Source organism: Lepisosteus platostomus, chromosome 2 (genome assembly GCF_059453375.1).
Source record: "Lepisosteus platostomus isolate fLepPlt1 chromosome 2, fLepPlt1.hap1, whole genome shotgun sequence".
NCBI classification, from domain to species: domain Eukaryota; kingdom Metazoa; phylum Chordata; class Actinopteri; order Semionotiformes; family Lepisosteidae; genus Lepisosteus; species Lepisosteus platostomus.
In genome coordinates this window covers 10,503,150-10,529,543 of record NC_142612.1, presented here as the reverse complement: position 1 = coordinate 10,529,543, position 26,394 = coordinate 10,503,150, and the positions used below count along the sequence as shown (strand labels likewise).

At 35.3% G+C, this 26,394-nt stretch overlaps 1 protein-coding gene across 1 annotated transcript; it reads left to right on the top strand.

The window, feature by feature from the left end:
• The first annotated feature begins 488 nt into the window (after positions 1-488).
• On the top strand, positions 489-25,181 carry mrps9 (mitochondrial ribosomal protein S9). The gene is made up of 11 exons (XM_088597582.1): positions 489-639; positions 1,878-2,060; positions 8,584-8,646; positions 8,743-8,773; positions 9,175-9,254; positions 15,928-16,013; positions 16,633-16,708; positions 17,761-17,929; positions 18,597-18,705; positions 20,864-21,033; positions 23,799-25,181. The coding sequence occupies exons 1-11, from the start codon at positions 523-525 to the stop codon at positions 23,888-23,890; spliced, it is 1,176 nt and encodes a 391-aa protein (XP_088453708.1). The 5' UTR covers positions 489-522; the 3' UTR covers positions 23,891-25,181.
• Positions 25,182-26,394: the final 1,213 nt, after the last annotated feature.

Genomic DNA, 26,394 nt, shown 5'->3' with positions numbered 1-26,394 from the left:
TTATGTACCCCAACCTCTCACTATTGTAGAGCTATTCCTACCTGGAATCAAAATTGATCATGTCAACGACTTAAATTGTTGGATAACTGACAGTAATATCTGTATCCTGCTATTTATTTTTACTCAGAGGTTTGCTAGAAAATTTTCAATTTTTTCTAACCAGAAATACTACTTAAATCTCTTCTTAACAGCTAGAGCGTACGCTAAGTAAAGCAACGGATGTAAAATCTTATTTCATCCTGAAAGGAAAGCTAAAACTACATAAAGCACAGAACATTTAAAGTAAAAAAAGAGTACTGCAATGATTGTTTAAGGAGGGTTTACACACTCCATACATTCATTTCATTGTTTAACTTCTTAGTGAAGCAGAAACACTTTCGCTTATTTTCCTTAATACCATTTTTTTTTCTTAATACCATAATTTATAGATGGTGAGAGGTGTGTAAAAACGTCATACCGGTTTACGTAAACGTCATCGCGTTTCTGCTGTGCGTTTCTGAGTCCTGGAGCACAACGTGCAACATGGCTGCCTCCAGTGGGAGAGTTTTAAGGTTCTTTCTAGGAAGATATTGCGGCTGCTATTCTTTGATATTTCAGTCTGGAATAAAAAATGTTACACGACAAAACTCGGTCGTTCCTGTAAGTCTGTTACCGTTATGTGTCTGCGATTTTGTCACTTTACCATATTTGCTAATTTCTGTCACTGACTGTCATTGCAGCCATGGTGTAGTGTTCGACTAACACGCTGATTATTTAACATTCCTATAATACAAAAATAAAACAATATCAGAAGTAATGAGCAATTTGCAGAAACGTAGTACTGAAGTGATGCCGAAATAATGTAACAGATAAGACCGTAAAAAGTGTAATAGATGAACAGGACTTGTGTGAAAGTCAAAACCTGACGAGTGGAGAGTGCACATAAATTAGAATAAATCCTGACTTTTGTATTGGTTGCAAAGGATCGAATTGTGTATTTGTTCTATTTGAGATGTATGTATAAATGTTGTATAAATCACGGTTCAAATGACGTTAGTCTAAATGATAGAAATCCTCAGTTATATAGTTCCGAGAGCTAACCCAAAAATGCTTTTCATAAATGCATTCGGTCTTTAGGTAGGTTTTTTCAAGTGCGATTTGCTTTGTTGGTTTTAATCTACGTTTTAGAAAACATCGGGGAATAGTTTATCCGTTTCCGAACAGGACAGTAGGTAAGACAGTACCTGCTGTTAGTAAAGAATTTGAATGTATTAAAAAAATAAAAAAGTGTTATAGAACACACATATATATATATATTCATTTACTCGTGTATTAATGGGTTCGTTGTGTTCTAGCATGAAGCAGATCTTAATATTTTATATCCGGAAACAATGCTGTTCTTCAGATGAATTAGTCATCCGCGCAGTGCCTTCCAGATTTCCATGCTTAATTGATCTATTCTCTTAAGTTAAAAACAAATGCATGTAACAAACGACTTATCACTAGCAGTCCTTTGCAAAACAATTCGCAAAGAAAAACAGTGACGGCTTCCAAATCAGTCACATCTACAACAAGAGGACTTGCTTAAAATCAAACATCTACAAAAAATATTTTTATTCTAGAAGTGAATAAACTAGAAAAATGTTTCTTGATTGTGGCTAATTTTTTTTGCCCTAGGGGGTTTTTCGCTTTGATGTCTGAATTAAATGTATTTAAAATATCTTTATTAGTAAACACATTTTAATGGTGTGAGTTTCTTATGTTATCTCATATAAATATTTCAGATAAAAAGGAACAATAGTCCAGTGAAAGAGTTTTTCATTAAATATCTGCCGCTGTTTGATGCTAAATACCAAAGCCCTTTATTCATCTTTTTTCTTTGTATTTGTCTTGCCTAGGTCCTGTCAAGGTTAGTGAGCACTAGTTCAGCACTTCAACGAAAGAACATCGCTGCAGAAGGTCCTGAGAAATATACCGAAGAGTTCATCAAGAAACAGATTGAAGAGTTCAATATTGGGAAAAGACACCTTGCCAATATGATGGGAGAAGATCCTGAAACATTCACACAGGAAGACATTGACGTAAGTGCCTTACGACTGGATAAGAGGTGCTTGTTCCAAACAGTGACTTGTGAATATTGCAAGGGCTATCGGTAGTGTGGATTTTGGTTTCCATAACAGCTGTGTGCCTGTAGTGTGTTTTGTTGTAGAGTAAAGCATTTCCACATCAAAAAACACTGCACTGCCTTTCAGTCAATCATTTGTTAAAAATAAACACTAATTAAAAGTGATGTTTCTTGGAAGACACTTTAAGGAGGAAAATTAGGTATTGTGCCCTTCCAGTGTCTTAATGCAGCTTTAGCTGACAATACATTAAGAAAGAATAAATTCGGTAGATCGGTAAGATGCAGTGAAATAATAGCATTTATTCTCTCACTTTTTTACCTGTTTAAAGGTTGAAAAAACGATTTACTCAAAGAATATAAGAAATGTGTGTTTCCAAAGTTAGTATCTGTATAATACTATTAGTAAACATCTGAAGAAATGTGCCTAGTGACATTCATGAAACAGTCAATCAATATCTATAAAAATGCAGATAGGTGAAGTATAAGAAATTAAAAGTATATTTCTTGCTGAGGAATAAAAATCTCCAATAGCTGAGAAGAGTGTTTGAATCTTTTGTTTGTTGAAAGATATTTGTCAAACTGTTTATAAGGTCTTATAGCTTTAGTTTTGCCAGTACAATAAATTACTTAATTAAATTTTTTATTTTTGCAAATGTAATATTTCCTTGTGGTTTCAAAGGCTTGACAGTTTTAATATGCAGAGCTTTTTCCTTGTAAGACCCCCACTGTCCAGTGCTATTATAAGTACCATGTTACTAATATATACTATCATCGGCTAGCTCTTTGCTGCTTTATCCTAGTTAATGTCAGCAAGGCAAAGGAATTTTTAAAACAGTTTAACTCAGGAGCAACAGCAAATACGGAGAACAGCTGGACTGTCTGGAGGAATAGAAAGCAAGAAGGGTCATTTGCTAGCCCTCAGGACTGTAAACATTTTTAAGGCTGCAGGATATCACAGATCCATTTTAGACAAACCAATTTCATAGATTTTCCTTCTGTCTGAATAATTAGATACAGTATGTAAACTTCAGGGAGAGGGCGATTGGCTGGGCTACTGTTTTATAGCAGTTGAAAGTGATTTGCACTTTATTGTATTTGAAGCTTGTCCGGGGATTGAAATTGCCATGTTGCCATATACACTTATTTACACTGTAAAAAAGTAAATATATTCTGAATGTGGATGAGTAAAAAGTGTTTAAGTTAGTGATATTAAACTGCTAAAAATCAAAAAGGAAATTTGTATTTTTGAGACAATATCATCATTTTTATTGCATTTTTCCTTAGTAAAAGCCCTAGATTGATATCCAGAATATAGAGAGACCTAAAAAAACAAAACTCTCAAGAAGTTCAGAACCTGGCCTTCCAAGTTTTGATAGAAGAGAATGAAACGCAAAAAAAAAAATGCAATCACTTTTTGGATTTGTAATTAACTGTAATATTTGGTTAAGGATTTTGCTTTAGTCCAGACCTCGACAGAAAGTGTCCTGTTTTTTTTTCATATGTGCATGTTAACTCATTCTTATCTGATAAAATATGTGATCAAACGTTTAAAAGCTTAAACTGATTTTTAGATACTGGTGATATGGTAGACTTTTAAAAAAACTATAAAACATATGCACATAAGATTTGCCAAAATCTGAAGAAAAAACCCTTCCATTTTGCCAATAATATGTAAACCTTCCAACTAACAAATCTTGTCTTTTTCTGCTATGATTAATTTATCAAATGTAATTTAAAGTGTAAAAGAACAAAAGACTGGACAGTGGTAACTAATCATACTCTATATTCAACATTTAATTTTAAAAATGAATCCAGCATGTAACATAAATACTGTATACAGTATAGGTTTCATTGCTTTTTCACAGGAGAACTCTCATTAAGCCTAGATCAGGGCTCCAAAAAGTTATTCTTTCATTCTGGAAATTCTAGAGTTGGGGAGTCTCTTTTCTTTTCATACATACATTTTTTCTTCAATGGAATAACTCTAAAATGTATAACTGTAAGTCATTCTCCAGAGCATTTCGTTTTCAGATTACTGTTGGTAATTGAGAAAAAAATGGATATAAAAATATGCAGATACAGAGAGTTGATTTGGACCATCTAGTATCTAGGCTTTTAGTTTCTATTTTTCTCTAAATCTTATTTAGCTATTTCTTGAAAAACAGTGATGGCTGAGTAGCTTGTTCCTGACTCCTACAACCATTTGGATAAAACTCCTGTAGCTCTGGTCTCCTTAATAAATGTACAGTACTTCCACTCAGTTTCCATATGTATCCCTGGTTTGTCTTTTATTGTTTTTTTTACGTAGGATTGACTTTGCTCATTACTTGAATCTGGTCCCTTTGTAGTTTTCTGTTGTCAAAGCTTAAACGATTATTTTAGTCTGTCAGTATAGGGCATTTAACCGTAGGAATATTTCTAGATATTCATCTCTACTCTGATTTGATACCAAATAAACACAGTATTATAAATAAAGTTTAACCAGTCCACTAAATCTTTTTTAATGGACAAGTTTTAAAAAGCCAGTTAATGTTGGGGTGTCTAAACACAGTGTCTTTTCTCTTTTCTAGCTGCGGTCTGATTGCTCAAAACAATCCTATCCATAACTAAATATTGTAAAAGTAAAGGGAGCACTCTAAGCAATACTGAATAAAATGTATTTGAAACACAAGATGTTAATGTTACAGAACTTGTTGCCTTTTGTTTTTTAAGCTTCACGATATGTTACAGAACCGATAGATGCATGCACATACTGTTAATGAAACTATGCGAAGGCTTCATATGGATATTCAATAGCTCATTACCATACTAGCATGGAAAGGAGCTCATTTTAAAAGACACATCTACAATTAGAGGGTGTAAAAATTTACTTTAATTGATTTGCCTTGCCAATTCGTCTTGATCTATCATTATTCACCATATTTCGTGATTTCTACTCATTTCTAATGAATAGAGTCATTAGGACAGGCATGCCTAAGCAAAACTGACATCTAACATCGGATGCCAGATGCATTTCAAAGAGATGTGTAGCGCTATAGAGACCAGTTTAAATAAATTAGCACCTGTACATTAGTTGCACTTACCGGTTATTTATAAGCGAATCAGTAGAGATGACATTTGTGTAAGTCATTGATCAAGTAAACAGCTGCATTCGACTGCCCAGCTGGGAAAGCTAATTAATAATGACAACAAACATGACCCACCACTTTTCCCTAGTCGATACCAGAGTCACTTCTGAATCTGTGACACACGTTAAGAAGAACAGTCAACAGTCTACATCAAAGTGCCAAATAAAAGCAAAGCTGTCAGTACTTTAGCGTTCATCTCTCTGTTCATGGTCAGCACCTTAAACACTAAGAAATCTGGGCCCTAATGCTTTATTAACTATTGCCAAGATCCTGATATATCTCTGACATTTAAAAGGCACCTTCAAGTCAAGTCCATGAAATTATTTTTCCTGAAGTTTTTGAGTCTGAGTTTAAAAAGAGTATAGTGATGATTTTCCATCATGTGCTCTTAGATCAATAAACGTTTTTAAACGTCTAACATGCTCATAATTTTAAGTGTATTTACAAGCGAGATTTGATTTAAAAAGAGCATATCTTTCTTTTGAAAAAATGTTGTTTTACAATAATTGTCTTTCCATTTTGAGGTTTTAAAAAAAAGACAGTTTCTTAAATTATTTTAAACTTGTTTGGAGAATTTACTGTTTTAAGGTCTATATTGTGACAATCTGGTTCATAATATCTTAAAACTGTCAACAGGAAGCAAAAGTTTTAAAGCATTGGGGGATCTATCCACTTTCAGTAACCTCTTTATCCTTGGAGCATCATGGTGAGCTAGACCCTAACTCAATAGACACAGGCTGCAAAGTGAGACTCCTCATTACACGGGACCCCAGTCCATTACAGAGTACAGTATGTAGAGCACGCAGACACATGCATGTGCACGTTCTCTCAGACATAGAGGGGGCAACATGGACTGTGGGAGGAGGCTCATGAGGAAAGACAGAACATGTTGCTTTCTGTATGTGGTTTGAAAGTTCTCACCGTTTGCATTGTTTTTCTATGGGGTTACTTGCTTCCTCCCATCGTCCAAAGACATGGCTGAATATGTGTGTGTTCACGATGGACTGCTGTCTCATCTATAGTGTTGTCTTCTCTTGCATCCTATGCCTCCAGGATAGGCACTGAGCTGCAACCATCCTTACCAGGCGTAATCGGCTTTCTAAGGATGGATGATCAGGTCTACAGTGTACAACTTTGATCACCACAATGCAAAAAAGATGCTGCTATAGAAATCAGATTGCGACCAGAAGGAAACATGGGCTGAAACACAAGCAACTAAAAACCCATGACTTTGTTGTTTTCTCTGTTTTGCATTTCAGCACAAAACAGTGCACCAGTAGGATACTGCAATGTTCGGATAATGATAGGTGTAAGCTTCAGAGAGTTTGAATTAGCAATTACTGTACACAGCAGGTATTTAACACATTCTTTAACAGAACCTTAGCATTAATGCCTGTATCTCAGTCAAGCTCCCAAGCTGTTGAGTTCTGTAGATAATGCCATATTGTACCGTTGAAATGTAATGTTATCTTAAGTTAATGCATTTTTAACTATTCTCACCTGAAATGCCTAATGTAGTGCATTAATTTACACAAAAAACTGTAACCCTCTCAATAGAATAGTTAATTTGGTATACTGAGAATGTATATTTTTGAGTGTTCCCGCATGAGCGGGATTTTTGAGCGCATATGATAAGTAAATTGTGACACAGGAGTAAAAATGTAGAGTGGCAATTCAGTCTCAAGTTTTGTGTTGTTTATTCCCCACACTCAAATACACAGGCATTTCAATACTGCTCTTAGATTTAACACTTATTGCAGAAATCAACCTATGCACCTACAGTCTTTCACACTGTAAAATCCCACAGTCTGTAATTCTACTGGTGTTGAATGAAGTATTTATATGGAGACAAGACTGCACTAATTTCTGTAGAAAGTAGAAGACCCCTAAAGAATCTATGAATAACCACATGTGAACTTCATTCCCTATTTCAAGAACCACCAGTATAGATGAAAAGGCAAATATCACTTTTTTTCTTATTTATTGTTTGTTGGCACAGCTAGCACAGTGTAAATATGTCTGGGGTGCAGTAAACACAGTCAAGTTATACGCACAGGGAGCATTATTCCTGGTCCCTAGGGCCCTGCCATATTGCCGCCTGAGGTATGAACAGGTGCTGCGTTCATCTGCTGCGGTGTTATGTGGTTCTTATTTTGCCTGGCCCTTGCTTTTATGATTTCTGTTGTTTTGACAACTCGGAAGGCTGGAGCCTAATCCCACTTCAGCATCTGTTCTTTCTAATTGAGAAAGTTAAAGAGAAAACCTGCTAGAACATCAGTACTGTAATGTAATAGACATCCTTTAAGACAAATTGTCATGGTTGGTGACTAGCGTAGAATCTCTGGACCTTTGCAGAGTCTGCCATCTGCAAGTTCACTAATAAGCGTCATATCAAAAGATGCCCATTGTTGGAGGGTTTTGGGTAGAGCATTTGTCTGCCACTTTTTAAAGTAAAGCGTTTGTTTTTTTCCCCCATTTAACTTGGTTAACTTCAATTCCCATAGATGCAACTGTCAACTTTGGTAAAGCAGGCAGCGAGTGGCTTGGCAAATCCATTTTTGAGGTTAAAGCTGAAAAAAAATATTGCCATTCCCCTGCCTGTCAGGTTTTCATAGACGGGGACCTGTGTTTTGTTTATAGCTGTATTTGGTGAATCAGGCCAGTGATTTGATATATGTGTCTGAGATGCTAAAGAATGTAGTGATTTAATGTCAGCCAAATTAATGAACAAATAATACATTTAACAGGAACAATCGGCAACAAAATGCTTGTTTTCAGCTTTGCTTCCTCGTGGGAAGAAGGTAGTTTTGGGGTACTTCTATAAGCCTATTAAATATGATTTAAGCTTCCCTCTTGTCCCAAGTTATATTTGATAAGACAACATTTTGGCAGGTAAGCTGTTAGTAAAATTCACTCCCTCAGTTACTGACTTAGATTCATATAAGCATTTTTTTACTGCATAGATACAGTGTTTTTCTTGCAACTCACAGCAAACAATGAAATATGACTAAAACAAAAACATTTACTACCTCGAACTCACCAAGAGTTAAGGAGCCAAGCTCACTTTTAGACAGACTTTGTATACACGCTTGTCTATATATGTTATTTTGAACTGTCTTCTTAAAACCCTTATTTACTTCTAAATTCATAGGACTGAAGTAGTACACCGGCGGATCAAAAGTCTTTCAGATTCCCATGTGTTGTCTTGTGGTGAACATTATGATCTGTGCTGTGAAAGATGTATAACAGGCTGTCATTATTTAACGGATAATTAGGGTTAAGGCTTGTGGTTTAATAAATAATATTTAAAATATATTTTAAAACATCTTTCTAATTTGTTGTCTTTAACAGAGGAGCATTGCCTACCTTTTTCCTTCAGGCCTGTTTGAGAAGAGAGCCCGACCTGTCATGAAGGTACAAGACAGAAAATACTTTTTTTTGTGCTGTTTTCATTTTCTGTTTTCAAAGCCAGATTTGTTTCTAATACTTGTGTTATTTGTTTTTTTGTAGCACCCAGATGAAATCTTTCCGAAGCAGAGGGGTAAATTTTACATATAGTTATTTTGGACAATAACTGAATTGAGCATGTTAAATGTGTACTTTAAGGTGATCTTTAATTTGTATCCTTAAATACAAGTTTTGTTTTATTTTATTCTGATTTATTTATGTAGGTTTTATGTTAATCAAATACTTTGTGTTAATTTAGTACTATCTGGGTAACCAGTTGGGTAACTTTGTAAAAGATAAATAATGTTAATCAACCTTCAAATTCAAGCATACATTCTAAAAGTCCATCAAACAAAATAAAATGTATAATGTACAGGTTTAATAAAACATTTTACTCTGTTTTATTCTCATCTCAGTAAATTCAAAGCCTAGCATTTATCTTTTTATTTGCATGTTTGAGGAATGGAAATATAATTGATTTTTCTGTTTCTCCAGCTGTTCAATGGGGAGAAGATGGGCGTCCTTTTCATTTCCTTTTCTACACAGGAAAGCAGACTTATTACTCGTTAATGCACGTGAGTATAGAGATATGACCTACAGTTAGGTGCCACGTTGAAATTGTAAGGCACGTGATTTATATCTCACATTGTAACTGAAGGGATGTTTATTTTGTACCTATTTGTGTACCTATTTAGACTTCCTTAATATTTGGTACCATACGGTAATTTGTACAATTTAAGACAAGCCCCACAAGACCATTATTTTAATGTATAATGGCAGTGCTGTGTATTGATCATGGGCATCAGCAGTTAAAAATGTTTTTCTTCTTTGATTTTGGACATACTTCCGACTTTTTGTGGAAAGATACCCAAAATCTCAACCTGTCCTTAAATTTGAACTTTATCAGAAATATTTCCAGTGTAAAAAGGGATCTTGTAGTTTTTCCCTCTTAAGCACAACATTTTGTCTGTCTTACATTAATATGACGTGGTAATTAAAATTTAATTGTCCACATTTGGACCCCAGAAGAGGACCAAAGGAGGATTATATTATGAATCAGCTGGAGTTTATTATACATCCTACCTTGGAAGATGGTATGTTGGTTAAGAATGTAGGAAAAATGTTGCACTACCAAACAGCCCAATATTTAGACCTGCTTTACAGTATCTGTTCAGAGCAGTGTAATGGCTCATCTACTTTGTGGTTATGTATTCAATAATACAAGCTTTGTTTTAAACTGTAATGCTGCTCTTGTGCAAATATGATTCTTTCCTTATTTATGTGTTTTTGCCAAATGTAAAAACTGTGCGATGCGTGCTGTGCACACACTCAAAGTCTCAGAAAACAGTTCATTTTTGGCTCTGCCCCCGTGAATGTTGTCAGCTGTCCCTTCAGAACTTATCGATGGTGCAGAGTGCAGAGGTACCTTTTGTAATACCAGGCTAATAATTCTGATTATGTGGTGGTGCAAAATATCAAACAGTCCGGTGGCTCACGGTTTGAAATGAAAAACTCATTGAACATGACGGGTGTTGCTGTACAAGCATGATTGTGAGAGCAAAATGTTGTGAATTCCAGGGAAGTGGAAGGAAGATTGAATATAAATATGGTTTGGTGATAAATTTAATTTTTGATTGAACAACCAGGCAGTGAGAAAACCCGTCTGCATGAGGCTGTGGGGACCTGATTTGGCAGTAGAGTGCCTAGTGAGCAGCATCCCCCCAGGGAGAAGGGTAAAAATGAGCTCTGTGCTGTGATTATATGTTCTGGTGTACAGTCCCAGCCCCTCGCCTTTTAATGTAGAGGGTTTTCTATTCCCTTGCAGCAACCTTGTCAGATCTCATTTCACACGCTTTGATACAGAAAAATAAGTAACAAAGAAAGAAAAAAGTTGCAACGGAATTAACACTGCAGTCCCCTGTACCCCAAAATCATATTTCAGGCTTGTATTTTTGACTTTTTAAAGCTTGTCATGCTTTGCAGAATTATTGTGGTTGCATTTTGCAACAGGGGTAGAAAGAAATAAAACACCCAGGGGACAGGCTCCTGTACTTTGTCCAGAGAATTCATTTTCAAGAGTCTTTTTTTTCCTGTCGACCTTGGGCAAATGAGCTCCTTGCCCTGGCAGAAATGAAATGAATGATAAATGCAGCGGGTGTCTTTGCTGAGTAATGGAGCTGCGGCTCTGACTCTCCACCGTGCTTTACTGCAGCTCTGCTTGGAGTAGCGCAAGGACCCCTACTGTTCATTTAAATAGGTATGTCAAATCTGCCTTGAAAAGCTGTGTGTTTGATCTGTGGAAATATTTGAGAAAGGTTCCATGTGGACTTGAGCCCCCCCCTGCAGTGCAAAGAAATCATGTACACCGCACCATGGCTGAGATGCAAAATTTCTGTGGATAAGAAGGGGAAACAATACGTGCGTCTGCGCGCAGGCGCTTATTGATACTATCTCACATTTCACCTGTTAGAAAAGGTGTTGGAGTTAGAGAGAGGTGATGCCATCACTGTGGATTCCTGGGTGATCTGCCAACAAAAATAAAATTAAAGGTCTTTGCCTTTTAGCTCTGCTTAAATGGTGCCCGTAGAGCACACGGTCCATTATTCCCCTTTCTGCCTCTGGTTTGTTTCACTGAGCTAGGAAAAGGGAAATAGACGAGTAGTGAACAAGAAAAGATTTGGTCAAGAAGTGTGACAGCACTTGATTTTTAATTTTGCTTCATTGGCGGCTCCTGTCCTTTCAAGCGAAGCAGGCAGCTGCAGAAATGGGAACTGGAAAGAAAGTTTCTTTGAATTTCAAGAAAAGCTCTGTACTCGTACCCAATTCAGCAGGTTTTTTTTTTCCATCCATTGTTGAAATACGAGACAAAATGACTCTAAGATGCCATAAAATTGGGATAAACATTTGTATATCTCCAATATAAAGCTTTGAAAAGAAAGATCAAATATTGTTTTCTGATTTGGATTCTGGTAAATGATGTAAAAGATTCTTGCAGAAGTGACAAAAATTAAATGAATGCCTGGTATTATTTGAACAAGAATGTTAACATCTGTTTCTTGAATACATTTGCCTTTCTGCAGAATTGTAACATAAATAAAAAATCTGAGAAACACTACTAACCAATTGAGGAACTTATTGTAGTTGCCATATTAAATATTTTGTTCAGACAGCTAATTTGTTTGAATGCATAATTTAAAAGACTTTGAATGGAAACTAGGAAGAAGCTATATGTTATGTCTCAAGGTCCAAATGGAAATTCTTTTTTGAGAAGAAACTTTGTTATATATTTCAAGACCTTGGAGAGAATGCTTTATGTATCTCATTCCCTCTATAAATTTATTGCACTGTTTTTTCATAATTCATGTATCATAAACATATTTTTTTAGGCTACAAATGCAATTGGTTTTCAAGTTAATTTGGCAGATGGTCACTCAGTGCTTCTTTTGAATAAGAGGAAAGATTTGAGGGCAGCAAAACTCTTCTTGTTCTGTTCAGATTTTACGTGAACCCAGCCGAGTACATCTGGGCTGTTTTTCACCGACCTTTTAGGGTTGTCCCACCTTCTTGGAAATTACTAGAACATTTTATTCAACCCCAACCTTATCTTACCAATTTCAGACAGTTCAACTCCATTAATAGGAGCTCCCAGACTGTTCATGAATGGCACAGCCTGGAGTAAAAACTGCTGCCTTCAGCCTTGTCTTGCATTCTGGGTGGGAAGGTATTTGCTAGCCATTTAGGAGCTTTACTGGATGTGCACTTTTTCGGAGTCGGAAACAGGCTGCAGTCCCTCAGGCCATGGTTTGGTGATCTCATTCATACAATGTGTAAACTCCTAGCTGCCTTCCATTTACCATAGACAACACCAGTGTTAAATATTTGATTGCACATCAAAGAGTTACAGTTAATCTTTGTAACTTTATTTACAGCTTTGTCAACTGTAGTGGCCTCCATCACTATTGATTATTCCACATGAAATGAGACATGAAGTTTGTGTATATATTTCCTACAGAGACATGAATACACAAGGCTTTAGAGAGGATAGAAAAAGTTTACATGGAAAAGATTCTCGGTAGCCTTTGCTTGAAGCCAGTTTTATTGTAAATCCTGTTGGGAAGTAACTGGTGATCAATAGGCAGTGAGAGCTTTAACCTCTACTATAAAGTGAATTTGTCACTCTCTAATCAATAACAATTTGTTCATTGAAGCCATGTTAATAAACACAGCTGTTGTGTTACATAGAATATTTGATGTTGCCTTGCTGAGGGCGAGATGTGTTAACTGTGCTGTTACTTAGAAAATGATAACTAAAACTTTAAAACATATAATGTCAAACATGTTTAAAATGGTAGTATACTGTATTTATACCTATATTAGTGTTTTAGGTTGCTCTTGTTAATAGTTTTTTAAAGTGTTCTTTAGGGCTCTTCTTTAAAGTCCATAAAGCTTTGTTTCGTAATTACATAATTGGCTTTTTAAAAGTAATTTATCAATTTATTATAATATTACCTGTAAAAAAAGTACAGAATTTCCACATTTCACACTTACAGTGCCTTGAGCTGGAGGGGGAGAGCCACCAGACTCTGAATATTTGCTCATACTTGTAAATATGAGGAAATATGACACATTGTTCCAAAATCAGAAAACTGTTCTGTTTTCTTAAAACATGTGTGTGTACACACATGTACTACTTTCTTCAGACAGTTTACACTGTGAAATGTAAACTCTGTAGTATTAAAGTATAAGGTTACTATTCCTGTTTCCTTGTGAAAAGAATTTAGAGATAAGTGTTCCTTTTAAAATCAAGTTACCTGTATGTATAGTATAATTTGACTTTCATTATTTTCAATAATGTTAAATATTTTTTTTAGTGAAAATGGTCCTTATGTGTATTTTCAAATGAATGGTTTCTTGAAACAAGGCATGAGTTCATTAGCCTTTTGTGATGTCTCCCTGATTGGTAAGTGCCTATAAATTCTTTATTGTGATAGCAGTGTTGCAGTGTGGAGTATCGATACAAAATGTAGGGTCAAGTCCCTGAAAAATAAAATTATTAAGGTATAGAGAAATGAAACAACTGACGTTATAAGTTATAACTCTGTTAGACTGTAACAATAACAATGTTTTAGAACAATTATAAACTGCACAAGCATTAATTCCTGGCAGGCATTTCACTAAGGCTGGAAACCAAACTAGACTCTAGACTTAGGGCTTACCCTACACATAATGGAATATTTGAATGTATACAATGTATATTAAAATAGAAAAGGAAGTATAGATATCACTTGTTTAAACAATTAAAACTTTTAGAGAGGATAGAATTGTCTAGAGAAAAGCTGTGAGCATTCAGGTTTCTAGCCTGCTTCTGCAGTGGTGCCATTAAATGTTGAAACATAACCTATTATTCAGTTTGCTGAGTCTTGTCTGTGTTCACTTTGAAATTCTTTCAAGTTTCTGCAGTTATATTGTGAATGCCATGTAGACAGAAATAAACTCCCCTGCTGAGGGTTCTGGGAAGAAGCCTGATTTTAGAGATCTGTGGCACGAGTTTGACAGTGAGTGTATTGCCCACTAGCCTTCATAGACTGTACCATCTTGCACTGCTAGCACAGCCCCCTTGTAGATGAAACAGCTTGGCAGAGACTCAGCGCTGTACTTGGAGCAATGCTTGCGTGACGAAGCCATAGAGCTGTAGCAGCTAAGTGTAAAAGCTCATATGATACACTCCGACATTCCTTCAGGCAAGAGATCATTCACATTTCAGTCATGATAAAGAATGTGAACGTGTGCTTTGGAAACAAAAGGTTGGGGTTTCCTTTCACTCATTCAGTACTTGAAATCTTAAATGCTGAAAAGCAATATAAGAACAAAGCATATCCAGCTCAGAAAATTCATTTCTCTGTGAACTGCATCTTTTAAATATTTAGGCTTTTTGAATTTATTTAGTCACACTGAAGTGGCATTTTCAGAAAGGTGTTAAATAAACTCAGCTTCCTTTTTTATTATTTTTTTTTGTGAGTGGAAAATTGGTTTTTGCGTGATGTTTGCTTTTCGATGAGTGTTGGAGGATTAAATGCACACTATCAAGAAAGAATTAAAGCAAACATCTGCAGAATAATTGACAGGGAAATGAATTCTCACACTGGGGTTCACGATTTACAACGTGACAAGCATTCATTTGTAAGGTTGACTAAATGTAATCCATGAAATGCGCAGTTGATGGGCACTCTAAGCTCACAGGCTTGATGCCAATTTAGACAAGCATGTCAGCGCACTGCAGCTTGCTCTGCATCGCAGACTTTGTTAAAAGAGGGAAAAAATGAGAGTAGTTTACTCACAAAATTCAATTTCTCAGACAATTAAATACATTTAGGTTTTATAAAGAGATGTAATCTAGTTACATTTATTAAATATTAAATATAAGTCCAGTTTGTATGTCTACTGTATTTAATATATGTATAGTATATAAAATATGCTTCAAAATACTGCATACCAGCTGGTCACTAGTGTTAGGACTTTCCTAAAAGAAGGGGTTTCTGTATGTACCTGCAAACTTACTAACATCAATTTTGCTGCCTGGTTATTTGTTTTAAGTAGATGTTATAGTGTTTTTAAGGACATGTTGTAATTGTGATGTGAAATAAACGGTGTCTGAGGCAGTTGCTTGTTCCTTTGCATGTCCATATACGCCAGTGTATAAGAAGCACACTTTCATTCTTGACAGTTTATTTTTGTTTATTTTTGTTCTTGTGTTTGCACATTCTAGCCCTCACACAGTGTTCAGTGTGTTTAAAGGGGAGTGTTTATCATGATAAATCTGAATAATATAACGTGGGAGAGGATAGGAAAGTGCAAGTTGATTTTGAAAGTAATGTTTAAGTTACTTTACAGAATATTGTGTTTTTAACATAGCATTTTTTAATTTTTAAATCCATAGCTGTTGTCCTAAAGCTTAAATTGCACAGTATAAAACATGGGTATTTTTCTTTTTTTTCAGTCATGCCTTGGTAATCCCAGATATGCTTTGAACCTTCTGGTTAAAACCTGTGTTTTATCTTTGACTTAGTTAAGCTTTAATATAATCAGTGGTTAAGGAAACATACAGTATGTCTTTGTGTTTCCTGAACTTGTGTGCTTCTTGGGTGTCTGCAGTTAATAGTGCTCTCAGAGGCAAAGAAGAGGCTTCTTACCTGATGGAGTACAGACATTTTCATAGCATCACTCCACTCCTTTTCTGTTTCTTTGCAGGACACGTACGAAAAGTTTTTGAACATTGAGAAATACCAAGACCAGATGAGATCCAAGGGCCTTTTTTCTCAGGATACAAAACAAATGTAAGCAAGTCACTAGTTGATATAAGCAGACGGGACACTGTTTCAGTCTTTCTCTGAAAGTAGTTAAAATAATATTTCTGAAATATATTTTCAGTTTTAAGCTACTGTTTGCTTACTTTTTGTGCAAAAAACATTGCAGATCTTGTCTCCATGTACTGTATTTCATGAGGATAGCCCGAAAAGGATTCTTTTGCATAAAGAGCCAGTATGTTTGGCACACCCTTACTAAATATTTTACTAGTAAAGGTACTCTTTAATCACTTCTAGATGAATAAATTAGAAAAACATAGTGAAAAATGTATTCACACCAGTTTCTAAACATTCATTGAACGTTATTACATAAGAGACTATGTAAAGACAGATATTTTTTCTCTAATCACGTCCACTTAAATATTATCAAATATTTAAATATGATCAAATATTTAAATAGTTAAATATTGACGTTTCATAAATGTTCTTGTTTTAAAAGAACTTTTAAACCATCTGAGTAGAGTAAAATGGTTTTAAAATGGTATAGTTACTGGTTATAGAATATTTTATCTCTGTTAACTTCATATGGGCACTCTTAACATTTTTGTCTGAACATTGACATTTGTTTTTCTCTTAAAAATAAATGCAGAACCCTCATAGGGAGCAGATGGCTTTCAAAGGAGGAGCTGGAGGAGGTTCTTGTTGAGCCCATTTCTGAGCTTGATGTAAGAAGGGTTTTTTATTGTTAAATAAAACCTTCTATCGCCTAGATGCATATGTATCTTAGGCAGTGGTATATTGTCTTTATTTAGTGTGCCATTACAGCTGATATCTGTGTTCATAAACATTAATTAGCCTTTTCTGTTATAAGACATTTGTTGATATGGGCGGATGTTTTAAAATTAAATTTAAGAATTGAATAAGAACCGTTTCAAACACCAGGAGGCTACTTTGTCCATCTAGCTTGTTTAGTGGTACCTAAATGATAAAAGCATCACGTCCGGTCAGTTCTTGAAGAAGACTTTGTATTGACATTCACAACATGGTTGTGTAGCTTGTTCCATACAATCCCACATTCCTTTGGGATTTTCAATATTTGTATCAAGTCTCATAATCTTTTCTGTTCAAGATCAAAAAGGTTCCTGTTCCTTTACCCTTTCAGTACGGAACATTCCCTTAAGCTACGAAAAATATATTTTACCTTTTCTTGCGTTTCTGGCCTAGAATATTTTGTCCATCTAAATGTGCTTAAAACATTAACTAACGAAAGAGCTACACTCTTACAAAGAGAAATTCAAAACCAAAGGAAAGTGTTAACCTGCATTTTGAAATGCACAGGCAGCAGTTTTAAAATGAGACACCAGAGGGTGTTATGAGTCAACTTTATTACAAAAAGACTATAGTCTTGTCAATTAAGCATTTTTAATCATTTACTTACATGTTAATTAACATATACATGGGTTTGACTTGATAATTTCAGGTTAAAGGAAAAAAATCCACAGAAAAGAAATTAAGATCCATTAATGACATTTTCCTGGTCATTTGCAAGAAAAAGAACAACTACATTTATAAAAACATAAATAAATCATATAATCACACTCTTTAATGCAAAGCAAACCAGTTTATTTTAAATTAGAAGTATACAGTTCAGTGGTAAACTAACTTTTTTTTTACTTTCATGCAAAAGACAGTTTTGAGAGTGATATGCCTTTTTAATTTTAATGTGTGCTGAAAAAAGACAGTAATCCTTGACACTATTTTCTATTTGTTTACACAGTACGCCCACTTCATCCAGCTCCTGGAGCGTATTCTGACTCTCCCATACTGTGCTACAGAGGAGGAATACATTCATAGGTTCAGAAGGGAACTTGAAATACAGTCAAAGAAACAGAAGGTTGAACCCCTGCAGCATGACGATAATGGCATCGCCTTTAGTGTTGGAGAAGGTTTATACTCAGTTTTTACACTTCTGCATCTTCAACCATGTGGGTTAATCAATCACATCTACAGATGTTCGAGATGAGTTTTATGATCGTAGACAAAGGTCAGCCCGTCCGGTCTTTCCAGTGCAAAATGCTTTAATTCACACTGATATCGACACAGAGCACTTCAAGAGCTTGGTTCTGTCAAGTAATGTACAAAATAGATAGTATGAATCTTTCTTTGCCATTTTTATCAACATTTAATTTTTCAAAACATCTTTGATCTTTCTACCAAAGGACACCAAAAAAGTCAGAGAGATACGATGGAGTCCTGTACAGTAAGGATGAGGCTTTATCATCTGCAGCCCTCCTGGTCTTCAATCCTCCCTTCTAAGTGCTTTATCTATAGCGGTATATATAGATATGAAATTGGAAAGCTTTTAATAACATTTCAGGTGCTGTAACACACAGTTGCTCTTATTTTATTTGAAGATAACCCATCTCTTGTGTGCTATGGAAGACTCTAGTATGTCAGGTAATCAGGCCTTCATGACCTAGAGTTTGAGTAATCATATAGTTTAATTGATGATTTAGCATGTAGTTAAATTTAAAAATCATACTGTAAAGACCTAGTTTAAGTAGTTATATACCATGTTATTTTTAGAACTGAATGTTTTTTCCTCCCATGCAGGCAGACGAAAGACTGCTAGTGCTGTCGCAGTTGTACGAGACAACGGTTCTGGGAAAATTTTAATCAACGGAGTTGACTTCCTCCAGTATTTCCCAGTATTACAAGACAGGTACCTTTCTGTTCTTGTAGTTAAGCCTTTTGAAAGGCGTTAGATTTTATATTGTCCAAACACTTTACCAGATTCAAAACCTTTAATCCCAGTACTGTATACATACTTTCACTTAAGTGGAGGCTTCTTTCTTACTTTTCTCTGTATATTTATGAATGAAAGACTGAGGAAAAAAATGCAGAATACCTGTGAAATTGGAACAACATGATGATATTTTACATACTGAAGCATAACAAAATAGTTTATGTTGTTCGATGATAGGTATGATTGAATATATAGAAACCAGTTCTGTGTATGTTGGACTTTATATTAAAAGATTCCAAAGCATTCACCTCGAGCCATGAATAAAAAATAGGCTTGTATTTTGCTCGTTCTGTAAATTCCATTTCAGGTTTGATTTTAAAAATCGTAGTGCAGCTTCTTTTACATTCACCCAACAAACCTATGTTGACAACATTCTTAAATCCATACACTGACACACAGCTAAGTGAAAATATATCCTAAAATAAATCTCATGGCTGTGCTACTCTTACTTTCACACTGCATGTTCACTGGAAGTACACTTTATCATATCATCTCTGTGTGCATTGTGTAGGCTTGTTTATTGCTTCAGCAGCACATCAAGTGATTCGTCACAGTAGTATTTTTCCACCCCTAAGACATGTTAAACAATATAGCCATCTGCTGGCCAGTTTTTGACATTTCTTTTTCAATTCCAAACATTTCCATGGTGGAGATACTGGGCCGTTTTCAGGGTGTAAATGTTTATTGCAGATACTGTGGTCAACAGATTAAAACAATTAAGTTCAGACCATTAAATACCACTGTATCTCATCCATTTAATACAAACAGTGCAAAAAATAAATTAACCAATAAGATATATTAATCATATTGGAATCAGGGTATTTTTGGATAGATACTAAATACTTTTGTAAAACTACATACTACTTACTACTATTTTATTTGTAGTTGTTTTAGGTTTTAGTTGCTTTTAAAAGCTAAAGATCTTTCACTCATTTCTGGCATGTATTTAATGTCACTGTAAAATTAATAGTTTTGGGATATCTGTAAACAACTTCTTATAGTTATCAGAGATTTTTTTATTTTACTCTATTTTACCTTTATTTAAAAATGTTTTTTTTCTCACTTTGTTCTATGCTTGAACGCTCCATCTGCATTAGTTTTACTGTCAGCTTGTGTCCACAACACTTCATCAGCGTCTTCTACTTGGCATTCTCACCACGTCAAAGGCAGTTAAAATAAAAGTTGAAATGCTGCATTTTTTCTCTTAATTGCAGTTTTAATCTTTAAAAGTTAATTACACACTTGAGTGCATAAGGCTTTCTTTGTCACTTGACTTTGCTAAGTTTGCAACAAGTTATTTTTCCAAAGATTTGCGGCTTTATCAGAGTGTCCAAGAAAACCATAATTAGTCAGACTGACAAAAATAGATTTTACTGCAAATATTGCAGAGACAGCACAATGTTGGCATAACAAGACTCAGAGATGAAAAACAATTGGGATGCGACTGCTCTCTGCTGTTAAACAAGAGCAAGAATGTATCCGAGTTATACAGGTTTAAATAGAGATGATAGAGTCTTATTGGAGCATATTGTGTACAGAAAGCATCTCCTGTAAGTAGCTACTGTTAAAGATCTGTGGAATGTGTGAATCTGTATGTAAGGTAACACCATAGTTCTGAAATGTTTGTTAATGAGTACTTTCATAGTTCCACAAACTATATGAGGTCTGTGATACAATACCGTGAAAGTACTCGATTGGTCAGTAAAGCCAATCTTCAGTGTTTTCACAAATAACTTCACATGTTGATCCATCAACATACTAGACTGATGTTATGTACATTTTTGGAGGAGAACAGGGTGGAGTTATTGTCAAGGACAGTCTGTAAATCAACAGCACCAAATATGTTTGTACAGCAGATTTAAGCAGTCAGTGAAACATTTCTGGTCAAAGGCATGCACATCCTTTGCATAGGTTTGTGATGTAACAGCCCAATATGTAAAAACGTTGAGTAATCTGACTGTACAATTTGACACTGGTCTTTCTAAAAGTTGCATTTCATACTAATGAATGCCATTTCTTAACAGTAGTAGAGAAAGGAGCTTAATACAGTGTTTTTCTTTCTCGTCCTCACTAGGGAACAGTTGATGTTTCCCTTACAATTTCTGGACCGGTTAGGCAGGCATGACCTGGAAGTTACTGTCACTGGAGGGGGCAGGAGTGCTCAGGCAGGGGCACTGCGATTGGCCATCTCAAGGGCTGTGCTGAGTTTCCTTACAGAGACTGAGGTGGAGAATATGAGGCAGGGTAAGAGGCTTTCATCTTTTTTACAGTTCTTGCGTCATATTACACTGATGCATGTGCTTAGTATTCTTATTTTAACCTTCAGTGTTATTGATCGTATTCCATTGGCAAGTTGTCAATGAATTTGTTATCAGAAACCTATATGTTGCTCTTCGGTTTCCTCATGTCATGCAAGCTAAAGCTCTCTGCTGAACTGGATTATCACCTGGAATAGTCATCCCTACTGATGAAGGACAGCCAAGACTATATTTGGTTTTTTTCCCCCATGATTAACTGTTATTACAAAAATGTCCAATAACTTTAAAATCAATAGATACTTTTTGTATCCATCTGATTTGCAAACGAAATAGCTCGCCAGAAATTCAATTCAACTACAACAGGACCATCTGAAGATAAGACCTTTTACTTCTGTATTTAATGTTTTTTGTGTTTTTAACTGGCAGTTATTCCTTAATATTAAAAGGAATCTAATAAGAACTTAAAACCCTGTTATCTAATTTCTTCAGTGGTCATGACTGGAATTTGTTTAGCTCAACTCTAAAGTTATTGATTAAGGTGTTTGATAAACTTGACCTGTGTCCATGAAATGAATATTATGTAGAATTTTGTTCTGCAACGAATATTGCTTTTTGTAATATTTATTACATTTATGCAGGGTCCATGGAAAGTACTGGAAGAGTACAATCTGCTGTTCATAAACTTATTTTTGCATTAATGTCAGTGGATGTATATTTGTGAACATGAGATTAATATGAATCTTAAGCACACTAATAAACAATAGCTTGTGGGGTAGTTGCAGCCATTCATTTGATCATATTAGAACAAAAACATACTTTGTGCTCAACCCAGTGATTTCAAGTGAACATAAATATTGGGAGACATACACTTGAAGTTCATTTCAGGTTGTAAAAGTCAGTATTTTGTTGCATGTTCTTTTGAGGCAATAATTGTGTGAAGATAGCAACCTTCTGAACTCGCCATTTAAGATGTTTTTCTAAACTAATGCCAATGCCTCTTTCATTGTTGCCTGTTATTGGGGTGTTCTGACATTTTTCTTCAGCATGTAAAATGTGTGTTCATTTTGGTTTAAATCTAGAGATTGGCCTGGCTAGGAAAAGCCTTTTCACTCTTGCTTAACTTCTCTGTTACATTAACTATATTTTTGGGTCATCACCGTGTTGCACGGTAAAGTGCTATGCAATAAGTATAAAAGCAGTATAAAAAGTAGACACAATGTTTCTGTTCAGACAGTAATTCATTCTGTTGCTTCCAACAGTAGTTAAATCATTAATACAGATGAGCTTGCCAGTTCCAGAGGTGATCATGCATGCCCAGACTATGACATTACCAACGATGAGATGATGTTCTTAGGGCCATCTGCAGTTCCTTTCTTTCTTCACACTTTAACCTTTCCATCACTTAGTTAAAGGCTTTACTTGGTCCCACCTGTCCCTAAAATATTGTTTCAAAGCTTGCCTGGCTCGTTTTTTAACTTGTGAGTAAGTTATAATCTGGCTTTACTGTATTTGGTGCCAATGAGAGATTTACATCCTGCGATTGAGCATTTGTAATTCTGCTATCTCAGTCTGAGACATACTGGGTATTTTAATACCATCACCTGTAGGTTAATATTTTCCCTTTATAAATCCATTTGGAGTTTTACTTGTTTTACTTACAATGATCCTGCAGTTTTTGCAGTTATTCTAGGTAATCTCTATTTTGTTCATAATTTGCAAATATCAGTCATGACTGTTAATTCAGTTTTGCCCTCCTTTTATGAGTTGTTATATCTGCAGTTCTTCAATTTTTAGGTATAGCTCACGTTCTAAGTGAGAGCTGAAATCTCTTAGCTCGCATGACTAATGTCCTTCATTTCCTTAAATATAACTGGGAAGATACAGTACCATCAGGCCCTAGTAGGTTATTAGAAATAAGATGACCTATCCCCTGTAGAACATTACTGACAGTTATGCTTAAATTATCCATTACTGAAGCAGTTCCATCTATAACATAGAACATATTGACATCCATCCATCTCTTTTCTAACCCCTTCATCCATTTCCAGATCGCAGGTGAGTCAGAGTCTAGTCTATCTGGGCAAGTGTAACGGAGCTTGGGGTTTCTGCCCTTGCCGCTCCTGCCCTGCCACTGCCTGCCGCAGTGGACACACGTTGGGATACACTGTGGACAGGGTGCCCATCCATCAAAGAACACACATTCACACCCAGGCCAGGTTTCCCAGAAGTCAATAAACCTACCATTATGTCACTGGACTGTAGGAGGAAACCGGAGCACCCGGCACAGATCGACCCCATGTGGTTACCGTTGTATTGTAACGTTTTACACAGGTTTATACTTGACATGCTCACGGTTTGTTTTCATCTGCTCTTATTAATCCCGTACAGTATCTCAACCTACTGTTTGTATTTCTACTTTTGTAGTTCTTTTACTGTTGTAGTACAGAGAAAAGGATTTGCTCTTTGAATCTTGGATCCCTTACTGAATGTATTAACCCTATTTGTAGCCAATATATAAATATTTAAATATTACAATTAAGAAAATAAGGTTTAGTACAGGATCAAAGGGCTGTATTTATTGCCAGTATATTTCATATGTACTGTAAGCTTAAGATGCTTAAAACATGTTAAAGGGGACATCATAATACTCAGAGAAACACTCACTGTAATAGTTTCTTAAAGTATCAGTATAAATCGAGTTCTTGCCATAATTCCAACATTCACTGTGTATCCTGCCCCTCTCTTCCGTAGCTGGGCTGCTGACCCCTGACCCCCGAGTGAAGGAGAGGAAGAAGCCAGGCCAGGAAGGAGCTCGCAGGAAGTTTACCTGGAAGAAACGATAACACCAATAATATGACTATTGAAATTACAGCAACCCTGCCTCAGCATAACAACAGTGCACTCTTGATGGTTGAAAACTTTGAGATGGTTAAAAATACTACCTGTGCATTTTTTACATCATAGCACAAAGAAGTTTAAGAACAAGTTTGGAAGATTTGGACTTACCTGAAAACATGGCAACACTGTGAAATAAATTTAAATAAATTTATTTGTAACTGCCTACAAAATTCATTTTTTAATCTGTCTTAATGTATATATATATACAGTAATGTTATGAGTTATCCAAACAAGTCCTCCTAGAAATATCAGTGTAACTTAGCACAAACTATGCAAAGGACAAATATGTTGCTTTTTGAAGGATCCGTATAAATAACCCCCAAAAAACAACATTGGCGCTTTGTATATGAACATTTGCATATAACATACTGTAGGCTGTTTCTGCAGGAGAGCTATTATTGGTTGAAAGTGTCAGGAAACACCTATTTAAAATTGCAATTTAACAATTGTAAGTTTTATATTTAATGATTATAGAAGCAATTTGTTTAATCACTTTATAAAAACTACAACAGGTTTCTGAACCAGCAAATGAAATTGTTGTTTCATTGGTTATCATTAATTGATGAATCAGTTTAAACTCTTGGGTGCATTTTGTATCAGCCTTTTTACCAAATCTCTCCTTTTCAGAGTACAGAATGATGTACTGAGATTTCCTCTTAATGTTTCTCAGCTAGTTTTCCCATGGAGGGCCAAGAGAAGTCACCTGTTTGGGACCCGCTGCCACAACGATTATTGGTGTTTGATTTGGATTTCTTTCGTTTTACAGTCACTTCTACAGATTTATGTTAGTTTTGAAGACTATCAGGCTGGCAAGAGAAAATATCAAACAAGTTTGCATTGCTCATCATAATAATTAATATATTCAGTGTTTCCACAGTTCATTCCTAAATTGGAATCCTATTATGTATATTCTTTGTAATTCCCTATTGGTTATTTAACTGTGAGATTGTGAGGATAAGTCATGTGGTATTGTTACATGCTTTTAGCCCATTAGAGAAGCAGACTTCACTGCCTTTTGTGCAGCACTGATAGATGCAGTATTTCTTAATTACTTCAAAAGAGAACTAAAAACCAAAGATACGCCTGGATGAGATCATTTTAGAAAAAGGATATGGATTACCTTCTGTCTACATACTGTATATAAGGGAAACTTATTAAAAAGTGCAAAATACGTTAATTGTTTGAAAATGTAAAATCATAAGTTGAGCAAAACGTGCTGATAAAATAATTAGCGTTGTTTGTTTTCATTTGTCAATTACTTTTCTGTTTTTCACAGTTTGTCTAGATGCAGTTATCACAAATACCACTAGAGGTCACTTTATTAAAGTGAACCAGGTTTGAAAAACCAAAGCTTTTTTCTATGCAGTTGACTTCAGCATTGTACAGTATATTGACTTGTTAATGAATCCTAGAAACCATACCAAAGAAGGATAATAGAAACCTTTCAATATTAGTGCCTTTCTATATATACCTTTCAAAATAGTGCCTGATCTCATTGTCTCCATGTTGGTTTTTCTTCTCTTTAAATTTTATTTGTTCACTATGAATTAACCTGGAAGAAATGATAATACCAATAACACTCTTAAAATTATAGCAACCCTGCCTCAGCAAAACAAAAGTGCACTCTTCATGGTCAAAAATATTGAGACCGTTACAAATCCTACCAGTCTATGTATTTTTTTCTTTTTAGATCATAGCACGATGAAGTTTATGAGCAATTTTGGAAGATTTGAACTTGGGGAAAAAATGGCAACATTGTGCATGACTCACTATTCATTTTCTTCTGATCTCCGTTGCTTGTCAGTAATCTATTTGGTTAAACAAAAAGGCGAGCAGTTTAGGGTGAATGAGGTTTATCTCATTTCCCTCAGGGCTCACTCAAAATAATACCATAGTTATCTTTGCGAAATAAATTGTCAGATGAGTTTATCAAAAGATGAGAAAAACACTGTCCAACCACTTAGAAGTCCATATTGAATAAAAACATTTAATCTGTGTGCTTCATACATAAGCGCTTAACACATCTTATGTCCCACAAATCTTTGCTGCTTTCAGATAGAATTCATTCAAATTTGGGACATATCTAAAAAATTACAAGTTTTAAAATATAGATGTTACTTTTATCTAACATTAAATGTAAGGGATATTGAAAGCTTTTAAAGCTTAGAAAGCTTCTTCACTGTATTTGAATTGTGTGTTGTGAAAAAAAAATGGATCATCCATGACTCCTGGGCTATTTTCACAGATTGTGTTGAGAAAAATATGCAATGAGTGCATGTAACAGCACAAAATGGATCTAGATGGCATAAAGAGATCATGAATTTAGTTTACACACAGTGTTTATTAGAGAAAGGTGGGTGGTGATTTGTCTAATATGAACTGGGAGTAGCCACGCAAACACAGCTTGATTTTCTTTGTGGGCATTCACATGTTCCAGCATTGCCAAGAC

Bases quoted from the DNA above. Each gene is read 5' to 3' on its own strand.
- mrps9 (XM_088597582.1), top strand. From the start codon at position 523: ATGGCTGCCTCCAGTGGGAGAGTTTTAAGGTTCTTTCTAGGAAGATAT. The intron at 16,709-17,760 runs GTAAGAAGGGTT...TTGTTTACACAG, and splicing joins AGCCCATTTCTGAGCTTGAT to TACGCCCACTTCATCCAGCT. The intron at 21,034-23,798 runs GTAAGAGGCTTT...TCTCTTCCGTAG, and splicing joins GGTGGAGAATATGAGGCAGG to CTGGGCTGCTGACCCCTGAC.